Source organism: Achroia grisella, unplaced genomic scaffold (assembly GCF_030625045.1).
Source record: "Achroia grisella isolate CSIRO2021 unplaced genomic scaffold, CSIRO_AGI_Agris_v1 utg874, whole genome shotgun sequence".
NCBI classification, from domain to species: domain Eukaryota; kingdom Metazoa; phylum Arthropoda; class Insecta; order Lepidoptera; family Pyralidae; genus Achroia; species Achroia grisella.
Genome location: NW_026713051.1, coordinates 2,178,221 through 2,191,528, shown reverse-complemented (window position 1 = coordinate 2,191,528; position 13,308 = coordinate 2,178,221). Strand labels below are relative to the sequence as shown.

Here is a 13,308-nt window from a genome sequence, read left to right as displayed (position 1 = left end):
TGGAAAAATACAAATTTTATGAATTGAATTTTGTAGAAAAAGATAAAATATATAAAGAATAATATAATATAAAATAAAATAAATAGTGATAGTTTTACAATCTGCCAATAGATGCATGTATAGGATATTAATTATCCTATTAATTTCTCAAAGCCCTAAGATATACGTAGGCAGCCTGTTTTCCCGTTCGTGTAGGCACTATATATTCGTTCTTTAATATTATAAAATTGACTATTGATAGAAATCTAACGCTCAAATTAATTAAAAGAGTAATAATTCGAGAGATCGAAAGCTACTCTATGGAAGGCACAAAGACAGCGCGTGCCGTATTCTACCCACTTTCATAGATTACAGATGCTTGTTAAACGTTAGTAGGTTTCAGTCCTCCTATAAATTTAATTTAACGTACTTTCATTTTCTTATCATTGATTTCTTAAAGATGGATACAATAATAAGTGCTTGTGTAGCATCTGAAGGTTATACGATTTTAGTTCTTATCATATATTATAATAAAGTAAGTAATTTATATATACTACTATATGATCAATATGGTACCTGTATTAGATTAAGAAATTGTATACAATATAATTCAACAACAACAAACAACCTCCATGTTTAACACGTCAAAGACCGCATGCCCACCGGTCGGTCACTCCGCAAGGAAAGTAAATTTACACGTTAGGACCGAGTGATCACCGTGGTGACAATTAAAGTGCCCACGGTGATGGGCACTTTAATTGTACTAAAACTAGGGGTTAAATAATGTCTATCTCATATTACTGTAAACTAAAAATATTTTTTAAAAATAATTTACATAATTAACAATTGAACAATGTCGGTTGCCATGTGAGAAATGAGATTTTTCAATGCAATCTTTAACGTGTTTATTAATAATCAGTAAACAATTTACAGCGTTATCGTGTTACAGATATTGCACATTATTGATAGATATTGCACACCGACAACCCAGGACAAATTGTCCTGGAGCCGAAAAATTAGGAGAGCAGACCCCGCATAAAGTGGGACAGAGCTAAGAAGAAGAAGAAGATACATAACACATTAAGAAAATCTTATAGATGAATAAATGCAAACTGATTTACAAATATAGGGGATGCTCGATGTAGCTTTGTTCCAATATGTATATATAGACATACATAATTATACATTTCTAAATAGATACATAACATATGTGTATGAAGAAAATCTTGTAGATGAATAAATGCATACTGATTTCCAAATATAGGGGATGCTGGATGTAACTTTGTTCCAAATATATGTATGTATGTATATATAGACATACATAAATATATATTTCTAAATAGATACATAACATATGTGTATTAAGAAAATCTTGTAGATGAATAAATGCATACTGATTTCCAAATATAGGGAATGCTGAATGTAACGTTTCCAAATACTTATATGTATGTATCGCTTGTGGTTAATATAACTAGCGACCGCGAGCGTAGGATGCTTTTAGAATCTTGTTTTCATACATTTTATATACCTATTTCTGTGGTAATGAGTTAAATATTAAACATTACCTTACTTTTCAACTTATTTGGCATTTTTATTACATACTAGCTGCATCGGACGCGCAACTTCCTCTACATCACATTTACATGACTTTTATCATTATTTCGCCCAATTTGCATAATATCTTTTAAAATTATAAGCCTATGTATTATTCTGATATATAAGCTATATTACTGTAAAGTATCGTTAAAATCTGTTCGGTAGTTTTTGCGTGAAAACAAACATCCATCCATACTCACAAACTTTCGCGTTTTTAATAATAATAATAAGATATCTGTAAAAGTTAATGAACAGAATAATATGAATTTACATCTCGTAAAATTTAATTATCTATTAATTTTATAAGTATACATACGAAAACGGTTATTAGTGGCCAATATTGTGTAGTGCTAAGTAGACTTTTCGATGGAAAAGTGGGCCGCACCGACTGGCAACGACCGCAACTGAATAATGCTAATTTCTATCGTATTTCTGAGGCGAATAAAATTAATAAAACTCGCAGGCTAGTTGGAAGGTATTTTAGATCGTCAATGCACGCAACTCTAATGTATAATATACCTGTATTTTGCAGTAACTTTTTATAATTATTATGCGGTATCTTAATCACATTACAAATGCGAAGGTTTGTAAGTATGGATATTTGTTACTCTTTCACGCAAAAAATACTGATCGGATTTTGATGAATATAGCTTATGCATCAGATTTTATGGGCTACATTTTTTATTGATTTTTATATATTGAAATTTAACGCGAGTGAAACCGCGGGCACCGCTAGTAAAATATATAAAAAATCTCTATGTACCTAGTGCATACTTACTAGTAAAAATATAAACTGACTGTACGCTGCAGCATGGTACGGGTGACAGTTTCATTTCACTCCTGAAAGTTTCCGCGGTTTATAAATTATGACAGTATTTCAGCTGTACCACATTCGTAATATATTAAATCATTAATAACTGCAGTAACTTAAATTTAGCAACTGTCTCCAGCTCCATGTTACAGCGCACGTAGTATACCTATAGTCATGTTGATAAAGTAAATTTACACGTGGATAGCTAGCCGTCCGTGGTTTAATCTTTCAAAGGCTGCATTCACTTTGTCGATACGAACTCTGTACCGCATAGGAATTTAATTAACCGCCCTTAGTTCAATTGGAATCAAACGATTTTCAGTGCAGTCTGCTTTGTTTAGTTTATTTGGACAGCTCTAATTGTAAAATTCCTTTATTAACGTTTATACGTACTTGCAGTACGCGCACCTTTTCAGCTTTGGTAGGTATATGATATATATATGTATACTGAATTTTTTAATGACACATAACTAAAACATATAAATAAAAATTATTGACGAAAATTGCAAAAATGTTTTATGGTGTGAGCCACCCTTAACAATTAGTTGTAAATTTTGTATGTGTATTGAGTAGGTCTGAGAATATTCGGAGTATTAAACACGAAACTTCTGACACGAGAATTTTACATATTAGATAATGTTAGTATCAGTTGGCAAAGGATGATATAAATAAAATACCTCAGACATCGTAAGTATATGAATATCGTTGCACCTACGAGTCGTAACCACCTTGATTTTTGGACACCGACGCTTTATGATATGTTCCAAATGCTAAAAGAAGCATAAATATTAAAATTAATGATAATTAATAATGATAATCATTTTCGTATCATGTAAGTATCCAAGTATATTTTTCAGACGAATAACAATTCCATTTTGTAAGATTCAGAAGACTAAGATATTTATCGCTTCATGCACTTTTAAAAGTAGTTCGTAGTTTCACAAGAGTCTATATATTAGTTTGTAAGAATAGAATAGAATAGAATAGAAAATCATTTATTCAAATAAACTTACATTGAAGCACTTTTGAATAGTCATAACATTTTTTTTAATCTACCGCTCATTCGGAATGCTGTCTCATCACAAGAAGAACAAGCAAGAAACTTGTGTGTTGCTCTTTTAAATAATTTATTCTTACTTACAATTTAAGTTTAAGTGTGTGAATACAAACCACCGATTAGCACTAATTCAATTAAATACTCAAAAAGAAAAAAAATATTGAATACATAATAAGATAAGAAGTTCATTAATTAAGATATTCACAGTCATTACCGTGCACCTCCTTTGTACTACGACATTCGCAAGAAACTCAAGTACTCTTGTTCGTTTTAACTGAAAACTCTAATACAAATATATTTTCTAAAATATATTGTACATTGGCTTAATACTTTCCACCTTGCAGCTATACAAAATTTCATTTTATAAACGGTAATGTTAGGTACACTATGAGATGTGTAAAATATAGATGAACCAACAGCCGTATGTAGCAGTACAAAATTTAAACACTACATATGTACTCTCAGTGAACCTTGTAAAAATATAATCTGTAAATAATAGTAAACCTAACTTAGGTTTACTTACGAGAATATTACCATCGCAACGCTCGCCATAGACAGGGAATTTATTCCACACGTTAGAACCTAAGTGGTCTCGGACAGTACGGTTTCAGAGGAGCTTCCCGCTTACACTTAGATTGTGGAATGAATTACCTGCCTAGGTTGTCTTACAAGATTACCGCACGGCGTTTTTAAAGATTTTTTTATACTATTTTTTAATACTAATTTTATTTTATTTTTATAATTAATGGTCGGCAACACGGATATAAAACCTCTTGTGTTTCAGGCGTTACAGTAACTACTTACCATCAGATGGGACGTATGCTTGTTTGACACCATAGTAGTATACAAAAAAAACGTGTGACGATTGTAAACAATTTGTATATATATTTATATAATATGCTTACAGTTATTATCACACTTGAATGTCTAAGTCAAAACCTATCAACACCAGAACTAGATCGAGAATTGCAATATGGAGCTATTTTTCAGAGAGTTGGTTATCCAAAAATCGGAGACATACCGATGCTTAATCGTAAGGTATGGTAAATATTAAATGCCTTACAAAAATACATTTAAGGTCTTATTATAATTTACAAATCAATTACAAAATATTAATTATACACAGCTAAAAGTAAAATATATTATCAAATCAAATCATTTATTTGCAGTATACAGTATTTATCGCGATCGCGGGTTCGATTCCTCGCACGGCGTAAACATTTATATTCATGAGGTATGATTGTTTGTGTCGGTATGGGTGATGTATATATGTAATATATGGACATATGTATTTAGGAAAATAATATATCATAGGAATTACAGGCGCATTTATATAGTTAATATAGGTGTTAATTAATTACTATGATTGAATTGAAATTGCGTTATTGAACTACTATTACATTTATTGGTGAGTAAATTCAATTTAACTATCCTGCTGATATGCCGAATTTACTGCAGCATTATTTGATTATTCCTGTAAAGCTTTATGCCATTAGGTACATTACAGAGCAAATTCACCAGAGCGCTCATGGACCGCACGTTGCATATATATATTTGAGTATTTCATTGACATATTCAAGTATATTTATTATTATATCTTTAGTATTATACTAACTTAATTATTTTCTAATGATCTATAGATATTATATACATATATAGATATTTTATAAGCACATGGCGAAATTAGGCCTGAGCTTAAACATCAACCTGCAGATTTTGCCAACCAGAAGAGGAAACGCCACTACACAATTACACATCCTATGTGGTTGTAGCCCTCTGATGCATTAATGAAATATCTCTTTTGGAAAGTATACACTATATCCAGAGGAGATAAAAACCATCGCTCCTAATCTAATATATAATATCCTTCAATTCTTGTCCCTCACGGGTCTAGGTAGCGAGCTTTGAATAAGGGCGAGCACAATAGATGTATACAGGTCGCAGTGTTACAGGTCATAGCACCTGACAGTAGGTCAAACCGTCCCAATAAAAAAATGCACTTTTATTGTGCTTAAATCTCTACCAATTGGATAGACTAGTAATTTATCCAATTGGAATTAGAGTTGTTAGATTTGATTCATTATATCTTTAGTTTTATACCAAGTTAAATATTTTCTAATGTTATTTAATTCTGTATATGCACTTTTATTCTGCTAAATACGTACCGTTTGGATTGATTAGTAGTTTATCCAACTGATTACAGAGTCTGACAGTTGATTCATCATAAGAATGATTTTCTAGATATTCAAAGGTAGCCGCGTATCTATAAGAGAACATCCATATATTGTGAGCATACGCAGGAAGTACGCCCACGAGTACGAGTTTATCCAATTAGTTACAAAGTCTATTTGATTCATCATAAATATGATTTTCTAGATATTCAAAAGTAGTCGCGTATCTATGAGAGCATTGATATATTCAAGTATATTCATTACTATATCTTTAGTTTTATACTAACTTAAATATTTTCTAAAAAACGTTAATTCTAAAAATGCACTTTTATTCTGCTTATATACCTACCTATTGGACAGTCTAGAGTTTATCCAATTGCTTATAGAGTCCATTTGATTCATCATAAGAATGATTTTCTAGATATTCAAAGGTAGCCGCGTATCTATAAGAGAACATCCATATATTGTCAGCATACGCAGGAAGTACGCCCACTATTTGACTGGCGCACTGCTTATGAAAAACCTCGTCATATCCGTGGCACATCCCTTGCATCTGTGAGTTACCGGAGATTGAAACTGTTACGTATCAACTAGATTACATCATACTTACTCGTTTTTTTAAAACTATAGTGGCAAACAAGCATACGGCCCATCTGATGGTAAATGGTTACCGTAGCCTATAAGAACGCCTGAGACACTAGGCGTATTACGTACGCGTTGCCGACCCTTAGGTAACCTTAATATACCATTTTTTTAAAAATCCCATGCTGTAGTCTCGTGAGAAAACCTCGGCAGGTAGTTCATTCTTCAACCTAAGAATGAGCGGGAGGAAGCTTTTCTGTCCGAAACCACTTAGATTCTAACATGTGGGAATGTTGTACTAATAAATAAAGAAAAGAAAGAAAAACATTTATTGACAATCATTATTAACATACATATGCATACACGTACATATATATATATGTACATGTAAAACAATTACAAAAACATATATAATAATTTGTGTACAAAAACATGCATAATATTTATTTGCATGGTTGCCAACATGGCCGACATGGAAATGAGGATATATTATAAAGTAGTCAATTAGAGTACGTACTATTTAATTAACCATTGACCGTGTGTATCGCTAAGTAATGTATTTCCCTTCGCTTCAGAGTACCAGTGAATGAATTGGGAGTGGTACCCGGCCAGAATTATGCCGACCGTGGTACCAACATAATGACAGTAGTGCTTGTAATCATCCATGAGAACTTCAATCAATTTTCCCTGGCTGCCGATATTTCACTACTCAGATTATACGAGGACATCCCATTCAAGTACACCCTAATATAAGCCGATTACGTAAACGCAATGTAACCATGCACCATGTTTGAGAATTAGTAGCGCGGAAACTTGTATAACTAACCACTGAAACGGAAACGCAATAGGAAAATATCATCTGAATATTGAACGGACATGTCATAGTGCCACATTTTATACGAATAGATGTTTATACGTTTATAGCTTGATCTGTATATTTGCTGGTATCGGCATACTCTGTGCTACTCGTGTTTGCAAAAAAACCGATCGCGGTCGATGAAGCAGGAATTTAAACGAGATTGCCTTACTTGTTTGTACTGTGTGTATGTTTGTCTGTGGCGTAGGTTGCTACTATTTGTGTAAACACAGTGTATGTCATTTTTAAAACATATTCAGTTTTGAACTTTTTAAAGTTAACTTCATCTGTAGTTTACTTACACACCGCCATACTTCCGATGGTTTCGGGTTCGATTCCTCGCATGGTACAAACATTTGTTACATGTTTATAATTGTTGTATCGGTCTGGATGTTTTCAAAATAAATCTATGTATTCATATCACATGTCTAGTATCCATAACAAAATATAGAGGTAACTCAGATGGGGACTGGATTGTGCTATGTGAATTGTTCTAAAAAACATTATTATTTTTGTAGTAACTTAAATGAAAACATTAAATTCGTGTTAAGTAACAGGAATTTAATGTTTTCATTTAATTATATTAATAAATTTGTTTATACAGATATTAATTAGTAAATATATTACGAAAGTGGTATAGCTAAAATACTAAGTCATAATTTGTAAATCGCGGCAACTTTGCTACGCGCACATGGTATAAAGCCGTATCTTTCAGGCGGGAGTTGGCCTTCAGCCGCTCTATAAGTCCTTCTGCGGGTTTGGAGTGCCATCTGTACTCGCCCCCCATCGTCCGGTGAAGCTGTAAAGGCCAGCTGCGGCTAACGACATTAGTCTGAAAAAAGACTTAAAATTGTATATTCATATAACGATTTCAGAGCAGCTATGAAACCTATTACGTTGGTGTCACCTGTAGAAAAACTGGATGGATATAAAGCGTTTGTAACCGGGTGGGGTCGATGTGATCGAACGGTAGGTATCTAAATATAATATACTAGCTTAGCGTGCAGTTTCATCCGCGTTAAATTAAAAAAAATATAGCCTATATGTTATTCTGATGCATTAGCCATATTACAGTAAAGTTACATATATATAAAAAAAATTGTTTTAGTGTAGCAATCTACCATCAATCGGAAACAAATTCAGAAGTATCAATCAAAACTCGTGTCACAATGTTAGATACTCCTCCGAAACGGCTTGATCGATTTTTATTAAATTTTATATGCATTTTCAGTAGGTCTGAAAATCGGCTACTATATATATTTATACCCCTAAGTGGTAAGGGTTGTCCACCCGCATTTTAGCTGTCAATTTTTTTATGTTTTACCAAGTGCCATTAAAAATACATACAATTTTCGCCCTTCTAGCATCAGGTCGTAATTTTTTAATAGTAATTTAAATTTATATTTTAAAACAACTTGTGGAGTCAGCTAGTACTACTATATATGTATACTATACGATCGTGTGCTCTATTTTAGTAAGTATTTATGTCGTAGGGAAGGGAGTTGTGTTTGCCTCGTTCGAGCATATATACGCCTGATGAGAAATTGGACCCGATGCTGAGGACGGTAACATTCATGGTGACGACAGCCAACTTGCACTGTGACGCTTACAAACGTGTAAGAAATTTACATATTACTGCTCCCAAATCATTCCCTCGAGAGCTACTTTGCCTTGGACTTTGTTTCCCAAATCGACTATAAAACTGATAGAAAACTTTACAAGATTGTTAAAGTCACAATTGTGTTGAACATGAGTTTTCGTTGGTGTGTTGATAATAGAAGGAGTGCAATTAATGAAAGATTTAATATACGACGAGGTTTGTAATATCTATAATGATGACCTAGGTGGCCTAGCAGTCTAGTACACTGCTTTACGACTGATGGTCACGGGTTCGATTCCTCGCACGGCACAAACAATTGTATTCATAAGTATGATTGTGTTTTCTATGTATAATATGTTTACAAAAAAAAACTATGTATATGTATCAGTTGTCTAGTACCCATAACACAAGCTTTAGCTAGTTTAACTTCTAGTCTAAGATTCACACAGCGCCATCTAGGTCTAGATGGCGCTGTGTGAATTCTCCTGAGATTATTATTATTATTATATACGACAAAATAAAAATAACATATAATAATTATATATAACAACTTTCCAAATCAATAAAATTAGTACGCGAATCAATTTGACGTTTTATCAATATACTATTTAGTAAATGTATTTGTTATATGGCTGTTGTGAATCTAAGGAGGTTGGTAGCCTACAAACAAATTGGTACCTATAATGGATAGGTAAGAGGGAAAAGTTATTTTAGTAATGTGGATATATATTCAATAACCCCATTGTAAGCAAAGTACCTGTGTAACATGTAACAATCTACATGTATGTTAGGTTGACCTCCACACAGTTACCTCTGCAAACCGTGGTGGTAAATTGCCATTTGCCAAGTTTGACTAACTGGCCAGACTTTATGCTCCTTTTATCATTCTCTATTGGTGCCCTGCCAGCGTAATCCATTAACGAAGGCGGGTGCATCATTTCATTATCATCCATAAAAAAACAGATAGGTAAGTAAATCCAATTTGTGTTTTAAACGAACGCTGCATTTAATAGAGCTGTAATTTTATATCTAACCCTCAATAATGAAGACTTTTAGTAGGTACAGCTTTTGAAGCGGCGAGTTAAGAAAATATTGTGTTAGCGTAGGTAGACAGTAAGTAGTCCGTGATATTCTAATATTACCAAGTATAGGTATGATTCCACATCTGAGGGAGACAGTAATGTATACATAAGTCTGTACATGTCATGTAATTATAGAAACACGACCGTTTAAATTGTATTATAAATATTATGTTAGGTTACCTACTCAGTATTAGAAACTAAAACTGTCTATATTTGTGTTAATTTATTTAAAAATATAGTTTAGAATATTCAGCAAACTACATAAAGGAGCGTATAGATCCCATAGGAGTAGATAATGCAAATTGGCTATTACATGTATTAAAAAACTTTACATATTTTACAATATTACATACATTTATCTAAGACAGAGTCGCCGTCGCTATCTGTTCATTTATATCTTACAAATTAGGTAACGGATAGTAATGCAGTTTTCAGAAATAGATAGAGTGATTCAAAAGGAAGGAAATGTGAAAATGAAAATGAAATGAAAAAATGTTTATTTCTTTAAAAACAATTCAGTTACAATAACATAGTATTGGGATGACCTAGTAAGCATAGAAATGCCTGTGTCAGGTACATCCCGCTCTTCCATATATATTGTCATATGTGTTTGTTTTTTTTTTAGATTATTTAAGACATTAGATAACTAATATTATAAACTAAAGCCAAGGTTACTCATTAGTATAGATATGTATAATTCATTTGTGTTATAGAATAGAACAAGCCGACAAATTTTAAAGATTTGTAATTCATTAGTGGGGGGGAAGGGGATTGTTAGTAATGTGGACTAATGATCCCATTGCTAGCAATATACCATGTCAGATCGACCTCCACGCGGTTCCCCCTGGAAACCATCGTGATAAATTCCTCGTGAATTTGTCACGATGGGCTAACTGACCTGACCTCATGTTCGTCTTATCATCCTCACTGGTGCCCCGCCAGCGTAAACCGATAGCGCAGGCGGGTGCACCATTCCATTATCATCCATAAAAAAAAAATTCATTCGTGGAAAGCCAGAACCGATCGCTTGTTAAGTGTACAATGTCGCTTAAATTCATGTATTGTTGTCTGAAAACATCTACGTATAAAGACACGTTTGCGAATACTATCGGTATTTATAGTAAAATCCGGTTAGATCAATCAGTGTTTACATGAAGGTTTATTTGCGCATTTTTAATTAACGGCGTCCGTCGAATGCACGTGTGACGTCTGTAGGGGGCCGGAACTGGGGGGAACAAACACAGGGCCCATGCCCCCGGCGGCAGTTTCAACCGCGGTGGTTCAATTTCAAAAATGGCAAACACACAACTCATCATTTTTGACGCATCGCTGACAACTTGACCGCTGGACAGACAGTTCGATGCGTCGAAAATGAAGATGTAACTGCTAATGAAGCCACAATAATTAACAGCAATACTAATTGGATATATTGTAAGTCATTTTTTTATTGCAACAATGTTCCCCGGAGGTTGGAGGGGAGTGTTAGGGGGAAGGCACTTTTTAGTTTTTGGCACAACTAGCAAAAAATAAGATCCGATGATGTCTGTAGGAATATTTAGAAAAAGGTATGACTTACTATTTTCCTATTGTTTATAAACATATATATATGTAAATTCACGTTTTTCAGCAGTTTCCAGAGGGAACTACGTGGAGGTCAACCAGACATAGTACATAAATTCACCATGAATTTATCACGTTAGTTTCCAAACCACGTGGAGGGCTACCTGATAATACAATGTGGTTCACAATGCTAAAAATCTACTCCCCCAAAACTATATATTATTTTATAATTTTTCTCTTTTTGGCAGCACGAAACATATGTTGGACATGGTATGCTCTGTCTTGGTCCATCTCGACACACGGATTCCATGTGCCCTTGCTTGGCTGTGCCTGGCGCGCCTCTCGTTGTGAACTCTTACTTGGCAGGCCTACTATCCTGGGGCTTCGGTTGCGGTTACAAAAACGATCTACCTCTCATTTATACCGATATACAGAGTTATTTACCGTTAGTATTTTATATACTTATATACGTAGCTACCTATTTTATTTAGTCCTCAAATAAAAATATATCAACATACAGAATTAATGAGATTGTTACATTACTCTAAAGTACCTATATACCTAGTAGTGTCTAATTTATCATACAATTTTATTTGAAATATTGTAATAAGAAAAGTTTGTAAATGGAATTTATCGTGTAATTTTTTTCAGTTGTTTTCATACCTAGATAAGAATTAATATGAATATATTTTTAGGTGGTTATTGTCAAACATTTCGATTTTGCAAAAAATAACAAGATCAGACTTAACGCCATTTTTCGAAACAACAAAAGGATATGTGTTCGTGCAGTGGTTGAAACGAGCTAGAAACCTAATATCATTAAAATTAGAGCCTGGACATAAAGAATTACAAGCACTAAAAATCGATAAGTCGCTTGCAAATTTAAAAGGGACTATTTACGATATCAGAGACTTTATAAACAATGGTATATTTCACCAAGCCAAGCAAGAAATATATAAATTGATAAAGGCCACTTCTGATAGAATGAGGAAATTCGAGACACTGGAATTTACTAAGAACGTGGCGGAACCATTTATTAGTAACGAAACACTCAACAAAATTGGACTGTATTTGAATAACGAAACACTGGCTGATTTGTATGACAGCAAACCAATTAGCGAATCAAATAATTTATAATGGACAATAAATACTGAAAATTACAATAAGAGTATTATATAATTATAACTTATTAATATTATAAACGGAAAAAATTGTGAGTATGGATGTATGTTTGTTACTCTGTCACGCAAAAACTACAGAATGGATTTTGATGAAACTTTACAGGATATAGCTTATACATCAGAATAAAATATAAGGCTATAAATTTCAGGCAGCAGTAAGTAAATTTTTTGATTAATGTCTATTATTTAGAAGTCGTGTATTATCCAGTTCTAGCAAGAGATATTTATGCCTGCTTTTACCTTTAATATATTTTATGTGAATGTCTAAAGTTTAATATACATTAATATTATTTACATACATTTTAATTCTTCTTATATATATAATTATTTTCCTTCATCATTATGTTTGTTATTTTATTTTCTTTTGCCCTGTTTGCATATTACCTCCTGTTCGATATTTAAATCTGTTTCCCTAACGTTACCTTGAAGATATTGCTTTAAGCAATACAGTCGGCTTATTCTAATTATACATTTATTCTTTAATATATTGTTTGTTTTTTCTTTACTGCATGTTACAAATAAAGTATTTTCTGTCTATCTATGTAATTACTTATACAGGTCGAAAAGACTAGGTAGGTACATAATTGAGCGATTACAGGATTAAATAAATATGAAAAGTTCAATGTTTATTTTCAGATTACCGCTTAGTTTCTGGGAAGGTCCAGCTTCATGAATAAACTAATCTATCTCGCTTTTGGCTTACATCCCTTATGACATTGGAAACTTCAAAGATCAGTTTATTTCTAACTCACCATAAAACACTGCTGACAAACCAAGTCAATTCGAGAAACAGCGGTATACTCACCTTCTACCACCTACCACGATTCTAATAT

General features: G+C 33.0%; 1 protein-coding gene across 1 annotated transcript; it reads left to right on the top strand.

Moving 5' to 3' along the window:
- Window positions 1-6,042: 6,042 nt before the first annotated feature.
- Window positions 6,043-12,680, top strand: LOC131853073 (trypsin alpha-like). Its single transcript, XM_059203868.1, has 6 exons — window positions 6,043-6,169; window positions 6,772-6,933; window positions 7,928-8,021; window positions 8,546-8,668; window positions 11,543-11,739; window positions 11,990-12,680. Exons 1-6 carry the CDS (start codon window positions 6,129-6,131, stop codon window positions 12,429-12,431), a joined length of 1,059 nt encoding a protein of 352 aa, XP_059059851.1. The 5' UTR covers window positions 6,043-6,128; the 3' UTR covers window positions 12,432-12,680.
- Window positions 12,681-13,308: the final 628 nt, after the last annotated feature.